The sequence below is a fragment of the Natator depressus genome, chromosome 13 (genome assembly GCF_965152275.1).
Source record: "Natator depressus isolate rNatDep1 chromosome 13, rNatDep2.hap1, whole genome shotgun sequence".
Classification (NCBI taxonomy): Eukaryota; Metazoa; Chordata; order Testudines; family Cheloniidae; genus Natator; species Natator depressus.
Window position 1 is genome coordinate 4,834,310 of NC_134246.1, and position 20,569 is coordinate 4,854,878.

Consider the following 20,569-nt stretch of genomic DNA (forward strand, 5'->3'; position numbering starts at 1 on the left):
ACGAGCTGTCCTGAGTGCAGCTGCGTCCCTTCTGCCCTCAGCCCTCTGCCATACCTGACCGACTCCTGCTGATCGGCGCTTCAGCCCTCCTGCCAATATGCAGCACTCGGTACCCTCTTCTTGTTCTGCGTGCTGGGCAGCGGCCCAGGCAATCAGCAATGCAGAGAGGAGGATTAAGACCCTGGCATTCTTTATACCCAACACTCTCCTGCTGACAGCCCAGCCAAAGCTCCCCTCCCCCCACGTCATTGTCCTTAGATAATCCCCTCTTCTATCCCACAACCTCCAGCCCCCTCGCTAAACTCCTTCATTTACATGGCCAGGAGTGACACAGAAGGGCAGAATGTAAACTACTTTGAAAGGGCTTAACCCGCTAGCACTAGACCTAAGTATCTGCCTGTCATTTCCTCCGCTCGCCCCTTCTAATCCTATGTCAAGTGGAGATTTCAACGGGCTTGAATACCTGGAGGTGAAAGTATTCTCCAAGAGGGGAAGGAGCCTTGTTCGGTGCACTATTCAGCAGCTCCCCACTGGAGACAAAGCTGCCAGTGGAAACCCAAATCAACAAATAAAATTTAGGGTAAGGGCCTGTGGCAATCCTGCATGTCACAGTTCAGTGGTCATCAACTGCCCGTGCAAAGCAGAACTCATCTGAGAATTAGGAAAGCCTCGGCTAATCTACAGGAGACCCAAGTTCTGTTCCTGGCTCGATCCCAGACTTGCTGAATGCTCCTGGGGAAGTCACTTATCATCTCCGGGCCTCCATTTCCCCATGTTCCGCTCTTCATTTGACTCCCCTGGGGTGTTGTGTAGAGCTGAATCAGGAACGCTGGGCCGGAACAGTTTTCCATGAGAAAAACGCACCCCCCCCCGAATGGAAGGCTTTGCTCAATCATGTGGATTTCACCAACATTTAATTCAGAGGAAAACAAAAGGGGAGGAGGTGAGTTTGATTATGTCCCATTTTGACATAATTCACATTTCAATTTTTCCTTTCAAAATGCCTCATAATTTCCAGTTTCTAAAGAGATCCACACACAAACAGCTCTTTGGGCAATTTGGCTTCCATGGAGAATTTAAACATGTGTAGGTTTCATTCCAAATCGGAATGACATAGAATTCTGAAATTGCAAAATCCTCCCGGAGACGGAATCTCTGTGCTCTGCCCAGCTCTAGTGGTGGGGCCTCACTGGTTTGGGCTGCCGCGTGCTGACACCATGGAGCCCGGGGTGGGCGGAAAGCAGGGGGGTTGGAACAGTTTGTACAGTGGGGGTGCTTGGAGCCACTGAACCAAACTGTAAACCCTGTATATGACAGAAGCCACTTCAAGCCAGGGGGTGCAGCAGCCCCCCCAGCACCCTTAGTTCCAGCATCTATGGTGGGGATCAGCGTAGAGCTTCACCATCCCAGAGGGAGACCTTGTCAGTGCAACACAATGCCTCCAGGAGCCGAGCACTGTGGCAATGCACCCTCAGTCCCGCCACTAAACTGGAGCAGTCCTTGCACTCAGGGGAATACTAGGAGTGTCCAGGTGTGCAAAGAGCAAAGGGGCATTTCCTCCTCCTAGCTCTGAGCAGGGGCTCTTCCGAATTGGGCAGTGTGAGATGCTGGGATGGAAGGCGTTACAGAAACGGGAAGTATTAATCATCATTTTTACTCACTGCTTGCAAGACTTTGGCTTCTTTACTTAGCAGGCATGTATGAAACACAGAGAGAGAAAAAGGTAGGAGACTTTAATCTTCTCAGCTTTCTGCCTCCCTCGCCTGTATTAACGGAGCTTATCCCGTCTCCCTGATGACCCAGCACATCTCTTTCTCATCCCCAAAGCACCAGGTCAAGTCTTGGACCCGTGGGCAGAGCCTGCGGCTGTGTCTACACTTGGTGCGCTTTGCCGGGATGGGGTGACTGGCATACTGCACCGGCAAAGTGCTCCTAGTGTGGACCCAGTGGTGCTGGCCAAGCTATGCTTTTACTGGTATAGCTAATTCCATCCTCCTATCCCCAAGTGAAACAAGCTTGGAAGCAGAGCTTTGCCAGTATAACTGCGTCTACATGAGGGGTTTCTGCCGGTCTGCGGGGGCGGCGGGGGGGAACGTGTCATGTCTCTTCACATCCCTGAGCGACACAGCTATGCCAGCAGAAGTCGGTAGTGTAGACACAGCCAGGGAGCCTCAGCCAGGGGACTTCAGCTGGGTTCAGAGGGATGTAACCTTTCTCCTCCACCAACCCAGTGCCATGGGACACCCATGTCCCCTGTGCTCCTGCACATCCAGGCCAGATCACTTGCTGCACCTGTGCTGCTCCCATTCTTACCCCAAATCCCTCTGCCCGCAGCAGTCTCCACAGCAGTCAGAGAGCCCAAGTTCTTCACTCACATATGGGGGGCGGCTGCCCTGTACGGACCTCCTGCAGCCTGGCCACACTCCCTGCTTTGGGGGCCTCCTACATACCCAGGATCCTCCCCCAGACCCCTCACCCTGGTAAGGCAGGCAAATATCATTAGCTTCACTTCACAGATAAAATGGTTTCCAAGGCCATAGACAGAGGGAGTTCATGTCAGAGATGGAGTGACAGCTCAGGAGTTCCTGCCTCCTATGCATCTCCACTTACCCACGCGTAGTTTACACTTACCTCACCTGGTCTATTCTTCCTATACAATCTCACTATCCTGCCTTCCTCATCTTAAAATGCTATCTGGCTTCAGCTATGGAAAGTTGATGCTTCTTCCAAGCCTACCTGTTTCCCACCATGCGTCCTTTCCTAAAAAAATCATACTCCTGATCTGTTCCTTTGCTGCCACTCGCCTTGGAGCAGGGGATCTCTCCTCGCTTTATGGGGGTCTTGCCATTTCAAAACATCTCTGCTGGGGTCCGTCAACCAATTATTTGCCTACAATGAAACTCAGCAGTAAAAAACCTTGTAAATTATTCTCTTTGATTTATTGTCTTTTTGTAATCATAATAATACTTAGCACTTCTAGAGCGACTTCCAGCCCAAGACTGCAAAACACTTGACTCACATTAATTAAATATTGCAACACCTTTGGGAGCTAAATACAAAGAGGGAAGCTGAAGCAGGAAGATTATATAATTTTCCTCGGGCCTCACAGCACTTCAGGAGCAGAGGTGGGACTAGAACCCCGGACTCCTGACTTTCAGTCTTCTGCTCTAGGGGATAGAACTCACCCCTCTTAACCCGCTAGGAGCAAACCGCAGCAGCAGCAGTGAGCAAATAACTGATGTCTCAGTTTGGGGCTGAACCAAAAAATCTGAAAAAATTCATTTCAGGTTGAACAAAATGTTTCGTTTAACCCAAAGTGAAGTTTTGGTTTCAGATCATTTCTGAGTGTTTCTTTCTTTCTTTCTTTCTTTCTTTCTTTCTTTCTTTCTTTCTTTCTTTCGCTATGTTTTGAATCAAGATGCTGTTTTGAAACAAAAAAGTCAAAATGAAACATTTTGAAAAGAAAAGTCAAAAGGTTTCATTTCAAAATGAACTTTTGACAAATTAAAAAAAAAAACACTTCACATTTTTTTTCCTGCATGAAACTATTTGTCAAATTTGATCCAAATTCATGAATAATTTTGGTGACCTGAAAAATGCCTTTTTCAGAAAATTTACATTTCTCCAAAAAAAATTCATCCAGCTCTATCCAGGCGTCCTGAATTCCAGTCCTGACCTGGCCCCCCCAATCTAATCACTAGACAACACTCCCTCCTTTAGAGTAGGTTTCACTGAATTTCTAGACAGCACTGGTTCTTGTACCCTCTTGCTGCGTTTTCCTTACCAGGCCAAGCTGATGTGCTTAACAGCAGCGTTGAACCAGGAAGAAAAAGGGTTATTTTTTATTAACCTGGTTCATTCCATCCCTCTAGCATTTCAGCCTCCACCAGCAGTGACTGGAGATGAGCCTGTCCTAAATCTTCCTAGGAGATAGGTGAAGTCTGGGGACAAAGAACTAACAGGTTAGCATGTGTGCTCTGAACAGAAAAACACTGGCTGATCTCCCACTGCCTCCTAGTTTTCTCTCGTTGCCCTTTGATTTATTTCAGTGCCTCTCCCCTAATGCTGGAAAGGCCAGAGAGACTGAACAAGGCTAACCTGCTGCATGGAAACCTATAGCAGCTGTTGCTTTCTGTGACAGGTGACAGGAACATAGGCATTGCATATACATTCACAACCTAGGGAGCTTCTTCACTGTGCATGCATCTTGGTTGGGTTCAGAATGGGCGAGAGTCTGGCTAGGAGAAGGTTGGGAGCTGCCATTTGGAACAGCACACGAAGATGGAGTTCACTCGACTCACTCAAAATATACAGCAGCTTCAATTCCCGCCCCCCCCCCAAGTCACTTTTAACACTAGCTACATGTTGATGAAAAATGGATGTTACCTGAGCTCATGCAACACCAGTTACCACTGCGTAGGAAAGGAGAGGGAAATGTATGATTTCTGAGTCCTCCACAATAGATCCCACTGTTCAGTCCAGGACCTGAAAGCACTGAATGAGACAGACAGACAGTGGCAGTGTCTCAGGGAAGGGAGTGCCTCGTGTTTTGAGTCGATGCAGTTTGATCGCTACCTGCTGCTGTAAATTTGCTTGGAACAGACTTGATATGACAGTTTTGCCAACCCACTTGCAGATGTTACCAACCACCCCTTGCGAGAGAAATTTCAAGCAGCCAAATTCATATCAAAAGCATACAAATTAGGAGCAAGATTCCCATCACCTGGCAAAGAGGAAGGATTGCCCAGTGGTAAGACCACTAGCCTAGGACCTAAGGATATGTCCACAGTGCAATAAAACACCTGTGGCTGGCCCATGTCAGGGGACTCAGGCTTGCAGAGCTCGGCTATAAAATTGCATGTAGACATCCAGGTGTGGGCTAGCACCCAGCCTCTGGAGGCCTGCGAAGGGAGAGGGTCCCAGAGCCCAAGATCCAGCTGGGGCCTCAATGTCTGCACAGCAATTTTATAGCCCCACAGCTGACGCCCAGTCAGCTGACACAGGCCAGCTACAGGTGTTTTATTGCAGTGTAGACATATTCGGAGAGTCCCAGGTTCAGTTCCCTGCTATGCCACAGATTTCCTATGTGACCTCGGTCAAATCATTTAGCCTCAGGTCCCCAGCTATAAAGTGGCCTTATCTGCCTGACCTCACAGGGCTGTTGTGAGGATAAATACTTGAAAGATTAGAGGCGCTCAGATACTATGGGAATAGGGGCCTGTTAAGTGCAAAATAAAAATGGCAGATCTCTGTAGGGATCAGCTCTCCCTATGCAGATCTAGAAAAGCAGAACATCAGCACACAAGTCAGAGAGGTGAATTTTGCCTCAGGGAAATAAGCTCCCTTTAAAATTTGTGAGTGATTTTGCTGTTCATGAAAAGGAAGAGCTCATACCCGGGGAAAGGCAGATAAGTCTTACACGTACTGCAGCCCTGCTATTCCATACCCAGTGCACCTCAGTCTTGACCTGTGACACTCCTGCTATTCCAATCTTCCCTTCACCTCCAGAGAGAGGCCCTTTGATGCACCTTTTCCCCCTCTCAATTGCCAGTCCTTCTGAACCGTGCCAGACTTCACGGGGGTTTACAGCCTGGGACAAATGTCAATAGGAGGCCTAAATATGGGGCCATAAATTTATTTCAGAGTCTCTTATTTAAAAAAAAAAAGCCCAAAGCAAATCATTCAAACTCATACAAAACACAAGGGCACAGCTTTTGCATCTACTTTATGTGCTCTGTTACTGCAGCTGTGTGAAGTGATACGTGCGTGTGCAAGTTAGGAGTGCACAAATGTTTCTTTCACACACCATTCTGGGAAATCTTGGCCCCAAAATCTTGAACTTCCTCAGAGAAGAAGGATGGGCCAGTGGTCAGCGTGCTAGGCTAGGCTGTGGGAAACCTGGGATCAGTTCCTACTTAGCCACAACATCCTCTAGGACTCTGAGCAAATCACTTAGTCTCTTGGGGCCTCAGTTCCCCATCTGTAAGATGGCGATAATAGCACTTTCATCTCCCTGGGTGCTGTGAGGAGTAAAGATTGTGATGTGCACAGATACTATGGAGATGGGGGTCACATAAGTACCTACAATAGATTATACCCAGTAACAGAAATGCTAAGCTTCATACAATGCCTTAGAGAAGTGTGCTTTATGACGAATAAAAACAGTTTGTCATTTTGCTGCATTTCCAACTTCCCCATGGGAAAGAGACATTTAGCACCTAATGGTGCAAGAAACTGGCCTGCAATCAAGAAGATGGATTTGTGGTTCTGATTAACTAGAGGCCCGTTGCATTTCCTTCATTGCTTGCAGTGGGGAAAGAAAACACAATCAAGGTTCTTCTGGGGCTTCTGAGGACTGGGTGAATAAATCACATTATTCACTCATGGAATGGGTCCCCAGAGGTCGTGCCTGGCCTTCGACACCTTCACCATGTGAACCACAAAATAAATTGGCCTTCATGTTATTTTACTTTTCCCCTTTAGCTGATCTTAAAATGCTGTAAAGGATGGAGAATTCTACTTGACTCTCTGGGAAAAATTCCTGGGCACTAGGGCGTGAGTGACGTGGTTCCCCTGAGAAGAGTGGTTCATAGCACATTGGATCACTAAGCCTCCAAATTATGACATGGCCTTCCCACCCCCAGCCCAAGCTTCAGTGCAACATATGGCCCATATTCTACCCTCCGCTGTATCCAGAGATCCCCATTGGCTTCAGTGAAATTACACGCCGTTAAAGGGAAGGCTTGACACCAATGAACCAATTCATTTCTATTGTCAGTGAAGTTACACCATGGACACATTTGGCCCATTAAGTGTATATCAGAGCCTTGGTTTATGCTAATCCCAATATTCCATTAAAGCTTCCATTCCTTTAAAGCTCTCTCATTGAATATTTACATTGTAAATATTATTTTGTTCTTTTAAAATTAATTTACATTAAGAGGCATCAGGTCGATGCCTTTTCCTGCTATTTCATCTGAGGGGGAAGAAAGAAGAGAGGAAAGAAAACAAACTGCACCTGCTTTATTCTGTTTCCTGCACTGAATTCCCGGTTTTGGTTTGAAAATTAAAGCTAGGAGCCAGGTGAAGTGCAAGGAATGACGACAAAAGAGAATGGGACTGTGCTTGTAAGTGAGTGCTCGCTGACATGAGCGCAATCCGGCCCAAAGGTTGATTTAGCTGCAAATTTTGGAAGATTTCCCACCAGGCCAGAACTAGAAGGCACTCAGCGAGTACGCGAGCACGCCAAGTGGAGACAGGCACTACCAGGATGAGTTGCCTGTGCTGGGTTTGAGTGACAGGCCCTTTGTTTAATGTATCTGTATGTACAATATTTCAAAGGCCCTGACAATCAGACAGGAAAATTGGTGTTTCATTCCACCCAGAGCAAGACTACAGAAAATCTAGGCATGGAGGGTCACATGCGGGCAGGCGCTCAGGACCATGGGATTTGCTAGTGCTCAGTATGTGTCAGGATTTAGCCCGGAGGTCTTGTTCCTTCCTTGCCTGAAGTCAATGATTAGGCTGCTGCATTAGGGAGGTCTGATCTAGACTCTGGATCAAAGTCTTTTGAAAGAACAGTGTTTGCCCCCTGGGTTTGTGTGGAGTCCTAAATAATGCTCAAAAAGAACAGGAGGACTTGTGGCACCTTAGAGACTAACCAATTTATTTGAGCATAAGCTTTCGTGAGCTACAGCTCACTTCCTGGGCACTTACAGGGACCTTTCATCTGAGGATTTCAAAGCACTTTACAAACATTCCTTTAGCTTCTCAACACGCTGAGAGGGAGGGAAGTATTATTACAGAGGGGTGACTTGTCTTAAGGATGGTCAGCCAGGGTGAGATGCAGAGATGGGGACAGCAGGTGGAAGATGCCCTGGACAAGCCTGACTCCGAGCAGCAAGACGGGCCCAGACAAAGGAGCGCGGATGGTTAGATAAAGCTGCCACATCCCCCTCGGGGCTGTAAAGGGGAGGCGAACTTTTAGCACTTAGGGCGTAGGGCACCTCCTGGAAATTGCACCGCCTGGATGTGATGGATGCCAGAGTCTGGTGAAAGCACAGCCGGGGGGAGCCAGAGACCACTGTGCATGGAAACCGGTCCCCGGGGATGTCCTCTGCGAGCCCTTCCAGCCCAGCGCACCGAGCCTAGACAATTGCTTCGCTCATTGTCCTTCTACCCCAAGGCGATTGAAGTCTTTCTCCCCCCGGGTTCGTATCGCTCCAGCGGACACGCTCTTCTCTATCTGACCCCCCCTCGCCCCGAGGGGTCCCGCCCACAACCAAAGCACCCTAACACCTGAGCTAAGCCCCGGCCCCTCCGTCCCTCCCTGGCACTCACGCCCCTGCCCGCCGCAGCCCGCGCTTCCAGCTCCCGCCCCGTCTCATCCTGCCTTTACTCCTCCTCGTTCAGTCTTGCAAACCCAGGAGCGCCCGGAAGGAGCTCAAGACACCCCCCCCACCCCCAGCCTGCTCTGCTGGGGCTCCTGCTGCACAGGGGACCGACCCCTGCAAGGTCTGGAGGCCCAGATAAAGGAGGGGAGGGGGAAAAACACCCCGGGTCGAAAGCTTGCGAACCTCCTTCCACCTGGTGCATCCCGCGGAGGGCCAGCGCCAGCGCCAGCGCCAGCCCGGGCTCTGCCCCCCGCCGGCCCCCCTGCCCCTCGCAAGCGGCGCGTGTGGCTTGGGAAGAGCATCCCCAGCTCGACCCAACGTGCCGCCAGCCAGCGCCCGCCCCATTGCTCTTTACCGTCCATCTCGTTCGGGTCGCCGTAGCTCCTTTTCAGAGCCCCGTCTCGGCCTCTCGGGGGGCTGAGCTTGGCTCGAAGGTCGGTGAACATCAGGCGCCCGGCTCCCAGCGGGAGAAGGAGAACCGTGCTGGGGGAGGAGGAGGACCTAGCCCGCTGCCCCGCGTCCAGCCGCGGCCGCCTCCCTCTGGGCGTGTGGGCATCCAGCCGGGCGCCGGCTTCTCTCCCGCCCGCCCCAGGGGGATCCCACTTCGGGCACTAAGAATCCGCCTGCCCGGCCCCGGTCGCTGCCCGGCCGCCTCGCCTTTGTGTCCCCGGCGTGAGAGCCCCGCTACGCGGCTGGCTGGAGGGAGGGGGCACGGGCGCCGGCATCCCAGCAAGGTCACCAGCCCAGCCCCGCCGGGGCGATGTCCCAGCCGCCTCCTGGCCCCGGCTCCTCGGCCGATCCGGCTCAGGGAGGAGCCTGGGCGAAGGGAGCCAGTCCGTCCTTCAGCGCCCGCTCGCCCCTTTCGGCCGGCGGCGCCGGGTCCGCAGGCAGCCGCCCTCCCCCTGCGCTTGCAAGTCCGTCAACAGCTGGTCGCAGGATCCGGAGAGGTCAGGGGGCCGCCCGGCCGGGTCTCTTCCCCTCGGGCGCCGGGGTTCTCTGCTCCGGGGTCCCCCCGGGCTGGAGGGGATCGGGGGAGCGGTGCAATGGTCACCCCCAGGCCCGCTGCGTCTGGCGGGTCTCCTTTGCGGCTGTGCGCTCCCTTCCCTGGCGCGCTCTGCAGGGCGCTGGTAGGTTTCACTCGGCCACATGTGCCGCCGCCGCGGCTGGTTTAATCCTGGCTCTGAGCTTCATCCGGGCGGACAAGGGAAAGCTGCTCCGTTTCCAGCTGAGCAGCCCCCTCTCGCCTCTCTCGCGCGCCGCTGCCCCCGATTGACCCCCTCAGGGCAACAGCTGCAAAGCCGAGCCCCAGGTATTCTCCGGGCTCCCAGGCATTATTCCCCTGCAGCAGGGAAGAGATACACCCACTTCCCTTCCGCCCACGGTTCCACCTGGGCGGGGAGGCGCCGGTCGGAAGGACAGGACCTTTGTGGTAGCGCCGTGCGAGGGGACGGTCGGACAGGTCATCCGCTAATTTGCATATGATTAGGGAAGCCCGGTCAGTTAACCATCAATGAGTGCTCGGCAAGCGGGGCGGTGCACCATGCGAGGGAGGCAGATAGGAAGATCGAAACAAAATATTTCTTCCCCATCGAGCCTGGGGGTGTGTGTGTGTGAAAACCAATCATCCAGCCGCCTGGTACAAAATAGCATGGCCGTGCAAAACATTGGCAGTTAATCCTCAAATGTGCTGGAAACTAAACCCCCTTCCCTATCAGAAAGCCCATTCTCTTCACGGCACAAAGCCTCTATTCTCTCCCTCCAGATCTAGAAAGATGTACAGGATTTACAGACTTGGAAGTTTCCGCAGTTCCTTGACAAGGTGCTATGAAGTGAAATGAGGAGTGAATAGTTTCTTCTGATCTATGCAACAAAGGAATCCTGCAGGCGGCTGGAAGGGGGGAAATATTTCACAAATGCCTCTATAATAAAAGCAAGAACTGAGTATTTCTGGCATGTAGGTTTCTAGCTTGTACTGTGTTTTCCTGAGTACTCTGAATTCAGCTGCGAATCAGTGACACTGGCACTGCTAAAGCACCGGGATACTGTGAAAACCTGCATCCCACTGCTTTTATTAATATTGGTTATAAACCAATCTCATGATGGCATAAGATCCATCCAGATCAATGGGACTTATGCCCATAAGTGTCTAAGGCACTTTTTAAAACGCGATTAGACCCCTCAGCACTTTCCAAATTTTTACACGGAGATGAATAAATATGACATCGTCTTAACATTAGCCAGAGATGTCAAACCTGCCCAACCCCAACCCCTAACCGCACCACTCCCAACAGTAATGCTAGACCAGGATCAGCCACCAGCTCCAAATCGCACCCGAAGGGGCCACCAACCAGCCCCTACGCTAAGTGTAGTGTGAGGAAACCTGCCGACCCCAACCCTGATACTAGGCTGAGGCTACCAAGGGGACCCAACCAAAACCCTGACAAAGGCTGACCAACTGTTCCAAACTACAACCCTAGACTGAGGCCAGCGACTGATGCCACATGACCAGGGCAACAATCAGACCTCAGCCTGTCAGTAGCCTGGAACCACCAGCCATCTCAAACCCTTGCCTGGAGCCACGTATTCAGCCATACCATAACCTTAGCTTGGAGCCACTGATTGACCTCAAATGTAACTCTCGACTGGGGAGCCCCAGCCCCAGCATGAGGAACAACACCAGTATCAACAGCACCTCCACCACTACCTTGGCCAAATAGCCCCAGGGGCCCCTACCCTAAACATAGCCAGGGACCACAACAGAGCCCAACCCTAATCATACTCCACACCCAACCTAATCTGAGTACAGGCCCCCTGCCAGCCAACCACTGTCCCTAACCCAGAGAGCCCAACCACTGTCCCTAACCCAGAGAGCCCTACTAACCCTCCGGTCCGGTCCATAACCTAGGGTCCCCTACTGGCCCCATCCCAAGGACCCGTACCGGCCCCAGCTTTAACCCTTGTCCAGTGAGCCCTGGGGGACCCAACCCTACCCAAAGAACCTCAACCAGCACCAACCCTGACTTTGGCTTGGGGACCTCTACTGGCCCCACCCTTCACCTCGGACATTGTCCAACTAGGGAGCCCATCTTACAGAGAAAAATGGAGGCACAAGGCAATTTCCATGAGACACCGCGGCAGCTTTGCCAAGCGGAAATGTTCTGGTTTTCAGAAACGGAACTTTTTTTGTTTTTCAGAAACCATGAAACTGTTATCTACATGCGGGCTCTGAGCCTACAACCACCGACGCACGTGCTTAGCTTCATGTGTAATGTCACTGAAGTCAGTGGGGCTATTTGCGAATGTCAAGTTAAACATGAGTGTAAGTCTTTGCACGATCAGGGCCTAGGATTTGGGCAGGGAGGGGTTGCCCCGAATTTCCTATCATCATTCCTACACACAGAGCTGAACTGGAGATTGCAATGTTGGGAGCAGTAGCAAAGGCCATTCTAACCACCTGCCAGGTTAGATGAGGTCCCAATAGCTGCTTGACATCCCATCTACACTAGCACAGTTGCTACCAGCATTCCTTTCCCACTGCGAGTAACGCTGTTGGGGAATATAGGTAAAGAAAGCTTTCTGTAAACATCTCTCCCTCTGTTTAGAGACCCTGTTATCTATTACTTTTTAAATCCCAGTAGTTTAAGGCTCTGTCTGTACACCATGTCCACAATCTTCCAAGAGAACTGTGCTTAAAAAATGGATCTGGGGAGAAAGAAGCTAACGCCATTGGAAAAACGTTTGCAGACCAAGCCCAACTGTGTTTATTATGAAATAAGTGCTTCCCTGTTCTGAATTCATACGGTTCACACTGTTCTAGCAGCAATCAGGGGTCTCGGGGGAAGTTCTAACAAGTTTGTGGGCACAGGGCTTGGAACCCCATTCTGTGCAATGCAAACCTAGGGTCCTTTCTTGAATTCCTTGACGTCAGTGGGAGGTTCAGCTGCAGTCCAGGACTGTCTCTGTAGAGCAGCATTTCACTAACCTGTAATTTCATTTTATTTCTCCGCAACATTCCTTATCTAGGAAGCTGCTGAAACGAAGGGCCAGTGTGCAGTGCCGAGAAGCAAACAGTTGTCGGAACAAGAGCTCTGCGTGCACACGCTCTGGGCTCTTGTATTATAAACCTAACCCCATTTTAACCCTGGGGTTTATAACCCTGGGGTAGCCAGGTGCCTGCCAGCGGTGAAGTGTCTCTTATACACTTCCTATATAAAACCGAGTAACTCAACTGTAAGCATTTGCTCTGAGAGGAGAGCGATCAGAGGAAGTCTGACCCTAAAAATACATTTCTCACAGGTGCCAATTCAGAATCAGATAATAACAAATAAATAAAATAATAATAATAATAATAATAATTCTGGACATTGTAAAGTTAGGTGATTTTTTTCAATGGAAGTTTGCTATTTTCAGTCCATTCTCGCACTCCAGTAAAGCAAATGGCTCTGTTTGCTCCAGTGAAATGTCGCAGGCAGTCAGGGCTCAGTTTCTAGGTAAATCCCCTCCTCCATCTTAAAAAGGAAGCAGTGAGCTGATCAAGATATTTTGGATGATTGCTTTCATATTTTCTTCTTCCTCCTCCGGAGTCTCAGCTCCAAGCCACTTCTATTCGGGCAAGGTAATCAGCACTGCCAATCCCAGCATTTCCACAGTCATGAGTCAGAACCTCCAAGATCATGAAATTAAGAAAAAAAAACCACTCCTGATATTTAGGCCAAAGAATAAATCCTGGGTTTGGGTCTGACCCCACTAGGTTCCTGTAACCCCCACTCCCTCTGGCAGGCTCCCAGAGATCCCCATTCCTGCACCCAATCACCCAGAGCCCAAATCCCCTGGCAGGTTCCAAGAGCCCCCCATGATCCCAGTCTCCCCACTTCCCTGGTGGGCTCCAGCAGCTGCCCCTGTCTCCAGTCTGCAAGGGAGGGGACTTCCTCTGGGCCCTTACTCCCGTGAGCTATCCCTTCCCAGCCTGCAGTGGAGGGTGAGTGCTACCAAGCTTGGAGAGAGGGGCCATTTCTGAAGCTCTGCCTTGGCACTGCAAGGCAGCGCAGTGGCTTCTAGCAGGAGAAACGGCAGGTGGCACAAGCAGAATTCCTGTGTTTTATTGAGAGCCCCCCAAAATCAGCTACACAGAGTTGACATTATAGTGTAATTAAGAACAGCCCTGGGGGAAGGAGCCACCCAGAGACTAGCAGGGATGGGGTCAGTATGGTACCTATGCATCTTCATACTTGAGACCAGTACTGCTAATTCCCTCTCCAGGCACAGCACGGGTGTGTCCCCTGATGTCCCAGACAGATGCCACCCCAGCTGAGCTATCAGATGATAGCAGTGGCTCCCAGGACAGGAGTGGGAAGTGAATGGGGTCAATGGAGCTGGTCAGAAAATGGAATTTCCATTCTGCTGTCAATTCCCCTTTGCAATTTGTTTTGTCCAGAACTGGGATGAAATCTTGGACTATTTCGATTCGATTTCGATTTTGTTTCAGTAATGGCAAACCATTACAACAGAGACCATTGACATGTATGTTAATAGAACAGTATATGCATCGAAAGGAAAGACTCCATTTTTATTTCAAGCCTTTTCCATCAAACGTTTCGTTGAAATTGACATGTTCCCACAAAATGTTTCGGTTTCAACAAACCTGCATTTTCTGAGGAAACCTGCCAGACCAGTGCTAAGTGACAGTAATTAAGCACAAGCTTTCCTCCCTCCAGCCTAAGCCCTCGGATGCAATCTTAAAGGAGGAAGACGAGATAAAAAGATTTCTGCCGGAAGTTATTTGTATAAGGAGAAAAATGCAGGAACAGAAGTGGATAATTTCACCGTTACTTCACTCACACATTCATTAATGGAAACCTCTCATCAGCCGGAAAAATCATAGCACACGATGGGAATAAATCAAAGAGGCCATTAAGTATATCTAGAATCTAGAGGACATTATTAACCTTCGCCATCAGCATTCAATTCAATACTATGCCAAGGCCCATCAGTGCTAATGAATCAGCCGCATTTGATGTCTCTCCTTTTTATTCCGTTGTACTTAAACAGGGTAGGCCCTGAATTGTGGTTGGGGAGGGGTCCCCTGAAAAGCAACAAATCGTCCTCTGTCTCAGCTTACGATCAGGTCCCATATCCCTCTTGGGGTGCCCTCCTGCCTAACTTGTGATCCCCTCCCTCACCTCTGTGGAAGGTTGCACAGCCTCTGGTGATTGTCCTATAGGGACCAGAAAGCCAGAAGGTGGTGTTGGAGAGCTATTTTCCAGGCGGGCAACTGGTGATTTCAGCTGCTGGTGCCAGAGGTGTAGAGGACATAGAATTGGGAATGATTCCAAGGCTGGATGACCAGGGAGGTGGGTAGGTAGGTATGGATATTTTATGAGCATAAAAGGGAGTTAAATTCACTGGAGATTTTAGTCCTTGCCAAAATATTCTCTTAGCTTTACAAATATTCTCAACAGTGAGAATGTTGCATGGAAAAAGTCAGAAAATTGTATTTAAAAACAGTAATCTATACTCAGCACGCTTAAAGGAGGAGGAAAGTTCACCTTTAACTCCAGCTTATAACTGTAGTGGTAGCAGTCTACAGGGCTATGAAAAGCTAATCAGGATTATGTCAAGGCAGCAAAAACAAACACTAGTAAAAAATCCAATTGAGTATAAATGACTACTGGTCTCAGTATAGGGATTTTATCCGTTTTCAGGTGTCACTGCAGGCTACAGAAGGGTGACCCCCGTCAGCCATGGCTTTAGCAAAGGGGGAAAAGGTATTTTTGTCAAATACAAATGTGCAGAGAGGCTAGTTTTATTGGGGCTATAGTCTTGCAATATTCGTGCTTCTTCATTCTCCTCCCCAGCATCCTATCTCAGTCCCGTTAAATTATACTGTTGGCTTTGTTCTCCTCGCTTTCATCATCCTCAGGCACCATTGTCAGCTGCAATGCAAAGACAGAGGTGACACAATCCTAGTGGCTTAATGGAAGGACTTTGTAATGTGTGCTCCCTTGATAATATATCCATGCTGTCTGTTCCTTTGGGAGCTCCAAATGCATCTATCCATGTCTTCATTCATTACTGAGTGTTCCACCTGCTCCTGGAGGTTCTGATCCCATTCGCGGGAGGGCTTGTGTTATTATTTGTATTATTGTAGTACCTAGGAGGCCTAGTCAGGACCCTCCTGTGCTAGGCTTTGTACACACACACACACACACACACACCCCCCACAAAGACAGTCCCTGCCCAAAAGAGCTCTCAGTTTAAGTGCCCTCAACTCCTGTTGTCTTCATTGTGAGTGGAGAGAGCTTATCAGCTTGTAGAGGATGCTCAGCACTCTGCAGGGGTTTGCCAGCCAAGAAGGGAAGCAGTACCGGAAAACCCGACCCTCTTGGATGGCTGAAGAATCTGGCCTTGAACCTCCTGCCTCGCCACTTTTACTACCTCCTACTCCCCCAGGGGTATTATAGAATCTTGCCGCAAACCACCGCACATCATGGATGAGACCCTGAGAATCGGCACCAGGATGCGAGCGAACTCCATAAACCCAGTAAAGAGTCCAACAATGGAAACCTCAATGGAAGGGTGAGCTAAGGGCCAGCTGGTCCATTGAAAGTACTGGTGAACTCGCTCACTTTAGCGAGCACTTACGCAAGTGAGTCCCACTGAAGGCAATGGGTCTACTCACGTGAGTACATGCTCCACAGTTTGCCCTTGAAATGGCAGTATGTAACCCTGTGACACACAGGAGGCCAGAAGCCGACAGCCTTACTCTCAATGACTAGTTCTTTACTCTGCAAGCTGCCCCACTGAGATCAATGTGGCTATGTGCCTATTAAGATAAGGCCCTACAAAGTTACCCAAGAAGGGTTTCTAAGCCCCTAGCTGCTAACCTGCATGAAAAGTATAGTAGTTATAGACGTATGTGTCACCTGAAGTTCTCACTCCTTTGCAGGACTGTGATTTGAGTGCTTGCTGTCTTTAATTGCGTATGGCATTTGATTTATTATTTACACTGCTTGATTATAAAAGATAGAGGACAGCTTGAATTGATTTGCTGTGCTCTGATTATAACTGCATGGTGTTACGTGATCTGATAAGTGATAGGTACGTACTTGTGAACCGCAAACCATCAGCCTGCGATACAGTTATATTACACCCCAAAAAAACTCACATTGAAAGAACATTAGTGAGGCTGCAAAGTCCAGCCCTCAAAATTTAAGAAATGCCAGAATTAAGGTTGCCTGTGCAACCTTAATTCAGCCCCCTTGGGCATATGCATTATGATGCCGTCTTTTATTATGTGGTCGCATCTATTTTTAACCACAGGACCCCTGCTTCATTCAGTGCACAGGTTGGACTTTCTCTGGGGATGAATCAAGGCTGCAGAGTAAAGGAGAGCATTGTCTGGAGAGCTTGCTCAGTTGTTGCAGACCCACATGTAATTCTATATGCAACAACCAGCGGTCCCTTATACATTCTATATTCCCAATCAGTGATTATTTTGAGTCTATTAATAATATTCCACACCAACTGTCAGCTCCATGTGCTTTACAAATAATTAATGTGAAGGAGCTAAGTATTATTACCCCCGGCTGGGAAGATTTGAGAAATCACCTAACTGCTCTGTGCCTCAGTTTCCCCATCTCTAAAATGGCTTTAAGAAGTCTCCTTTTTCACAGGGATGCTATGAGGGGTAAGCCAAGAATTTCAGAAGTGATTAGTGATGTTGGGTATCCAACTAGAGACACCTTAAAGGGTCTTCCAGAGGGCAGGAACTCAGTGCTTTCTGAAAATCTTTAAGGTATCTCAAGTTCCAAAATCATGGGTCTCTTTTGTGATAAATCTTGGCTTTATTTGGTAAAGTCCTTGGAGATCTCCGGAGGAATGGTGCTGTAGCCATGCTAAGTATTATCATTAGCTGGCTGCTGGCAAGAAACTACTGCCCTTTAGCTTTCTCTGGGCTGTCCCTAAAATGGGGATTATTCCCAGGAAGCTGTTAGCTGACATTCACCCAGTTTGCACCATTTCAAAGGATGCAAACTCTTCACAGAGGAAGCTTTAGAGACAGGCAATGTTCCCTCTAATTTTTTACATCCGTGTACGGAATGAATTTTGTTACGTGCACCAATATGGAGGTGATTTGTAGCAGGGGTGGGGCTGAAGGGTTTGGGGTGTGGGAAGGGGCTCAGGGCTAGGGCAGAGGGTTGGGGTGTGTGGGGGGGTGAGGGCTCTGGCTGGGGGTGCAGCCTCTGGGGTGGGGCCATGGATGATGGGTTCAGAGTATGGAAGGGGGCTCAGCGCTGGGGCAGAGGGTTGGGGTGCGGGGCGGGTGAGGGCTCCAGCTGCGGGTGCGGGCTCTGGGGTGGGGCTGGGATGAGGGGTTTGGGGTGCAGGCTGCCCAGGGGCTGCAGCAGGGAGAAAGGATTCCCCACAGCCCTCTCTTGCTGCAGCAGTTCAGGGCTGGGGGAGAGCGCCTCTCCCGGCTGGGGCAGCTCCGGGGTTGTGGCCAGGGGAGAGGCACCTCTCCCCACCGGGGCAGCCCTTTATAGCCCGCTGAGTGGCCGCGCAGCTTAGACAGGATTTATGAGACAGGCCCTGCTAATTGTCTCTGGGATATGGGCAGACTTAGGCAGAATCAGGTTTTGCAGCCAGGGGTGGTGATGGGTCACTGGTGGTGGGCTGGACAGCGAGTCTTCCCTGCGCGCGCCCAGCAGCGGTGGCTTCTGTCAGTGCCTCACTCCAGGCATTGTGACCTGGTGCACGGGGTTGTAATGCCATTGAGGTTTGGCCTGGCTATGACGGAGGGGAGGGATGGCTGGGCCAACTATGAGTGAGTGGCTTTGGACCTGGCACATGGGGTCCCAGCGCCACATGACCCTCTGTACTATCTTGCAATGCTCAGGCCAGGGGAGCATGGGGCAGGTTCACCTTCCAGTCTTTGCGCCGGACAATTCCTTTTGTCAATTGCAAAATATGCTTGAAAAGCTGCCACACGTACATGTGAAGGCCACTGCGGGTGGCGGACATCATCCATGGCTCTCTTATTAGCTCTGCCACTGGGCAGAGGGGGAGATTTTCAAAGGCTCCAAATTCTCCCTGAACATTGATAGGAATTAGGCAGCCAGTTACCATTTGTGCCTTTGAAAGTCTCCCCTATGATCGGCAAGTTTTGAGCATCTGTTTCCCATCCTGAAGCAAGCAGATGTGGTAGTTGTATCCTGAGGGAGCCCCTCAGGATTGCTGCATGGGACTACTTAATATTTCAGGAAGTATATTTACCTAATGCAGAGTTGATTTCGCTAAGTAGGACATCCTGTCTGCTGAGGATTCGGCAGCACTGATCAAGTGAGAATAGTTTCCAGACGTGTTAATTTAATAGTTGATGAGGCAGACACAGGATTAAAAACAAGTCCGTTTTTATAGCCCTTTCTCTCACTTTCATAGCTGAAATCTAAGTCATCATCACACTGAGGCTTAATACGCAGCAACACCCAAACAGAGCTAGTTATTTGCAAAGTGCAGGGGCCAATTTCCCCGGATGTGGCTTTGCATTACATTCCGGGCTCTGGGCTTGACATCTCTGTTAGCATGAGACACCTCACTGTAATTTTTCCCCCTCCTGAGTTGCAGCCCTACCTTACACCTCCAAGGAGCCACCTGCAGGCTACATCTGTGCTCTGAACTAGGGGTGTGATTCCCTGCTTGTGTGCACAGACTCTGGTAGCTCGAGGAGAGCTAGCATGAGTATACATAGCAAAGCCATGGTAGCATGGGAAGTGGTGGCTTGGCTGAGCTGGGCCGAATGGGTGGGTTTGTAGCTAGACTGCTATTTATAAATACGCTAGTTCTCGCCGGGAGAATTAGTACACGAGCTGGGAGTCACTCCCCCGCAGCGAATAGCATAGATGCGGCTTTAATGTTGTGCACAAGTCATAGTGTGTGTGCAAGAGAAACAGAGGGCTGGTCTACACTTGAAACACTGCCTCGGAGCTGTGCGGCTGGAGCGCTTTAGTGAAACCGCTCTACGCCGCCAGGAGAGAGATGGTAGCTAAGTTGGCAGGAAAAGCTCTCCCACTGACAGCACTGTCTACACAGGGGGTTAGGTTGGTGTAACTGTCACTTGGTCTACACTACGAGTTTATGTCGGATTTAGCAGCATTAAATCGAATTAACCCTGCACCCGTCCACACAATGAAGCCATTTTTTTCAACATAAAGGGCTCTTAAAACCAATTTCTGTACTCCTCCCCAACGAGGGGATTAGCACAGAAATCGACATCGCTGTTTCAAATTAGGGTTAGTGTGGACACAATTAGAAGGTATTGGCCTTCGGGAGCTATCCCACAGTGCACCATTGTGACCGCTCTGGACAGCACTCTGAACTCGGATGCACTGGCCAGGTGTAAAGGAAAAGCCTTGGGAATTTTTGAATCTCATTTCCTGTTTGGCCAGGTGAGCTCATCAGCACAGGTGACCATGCAGTCCCAGAATCGAAAAAGAGCTCCAGCATGGACCGAACGGTAGGTACTGGATCTGATCGCTGTATAGGGAGAGGAATCCGTCCTATCAGAACTACATTCCAAAAGAGAAAACGCCAAAACATTTCAAAAAATCTCCGAGGCCACGAGGGACAGAGGCTACATCAGGGACACAACACAGTGCCGCGTGAAACTTGAGGAGCTCAGACAAGTGTACCAGAAAACAAAAAGAATCAAATGGACCCTCCAGGACAGAGCCCCAGACGTGCCGCTTCTACACTAAGCTGCATGCAATTCTAGGGGGGGCCGCCACTACTACCCCACCCCTGTCCGTGGACTCTGATGATGGGGTACTCTCCACCATGCCTGAGGATTTTGCGGATGGGGAATATGAGGAGGAGGAGGACGAGCTTGAGGAGAGCACACAGCACACCGTTCTCCCCGACAGCCAGGATCTTTTTATCACCCTGACTGAAATACCCTCCCAACCCAATGAAGCCGGAGAAGGGACCTCTGGTGAGTGTACCTTTTTAAATATAATACGTTATAAAAGCAAGCGTTTTTTAATGATTAAGTAGCCCTGAGGACTTGGGATGCATTTGTGGCCAGTACAGCTACTGGAAAAGTCTGTTAATGTGTCTGGGGATGGAGTAGAAATCCTCCAGGGACATCTCCATGAAGCTCTCCTGGAAGTACTCTAAAAGCC

General features: G+C 49.9%; 1 protein-coding gene across 2 annotated transcripts in view; it reads right to left on the reverse strand.

The window, feature by feature from the left end:
• SAMD10 (sterile alpha motif domain containing 10) overlaps positions 1 to 10,090 on the reverse strand; it is a 41,464-nt gene extending 31,374 nt beyond the window's left edge. The window contains exons 1-2 of one of the 2 annotated variants that reach the window (XM_074969530.1): positions 8,749 to 10,090; positions 4,387 to 4,494 (exon numbers count right to left, since the gene is read on the reverse strand). In XM_074969530.1, the coding sequence (XP_074825631.1) occupies positions 4,387 to 4,494; positions 8,749 to 8,839 (199 nt within the window). In that variant the 5' untranslated portion in view covers positions 8,840 to 10,090. The remainder of the gene's footprint in view (positions 1 to 4,386; positions 4,495 to 8,748) is intronic. The other variant, XM_074969531.1, reaches the window with a different exon arrangement.
• Between the last annotated feature and the right edge of the window lie 10,479 nt (positions 10,091 to 20,569).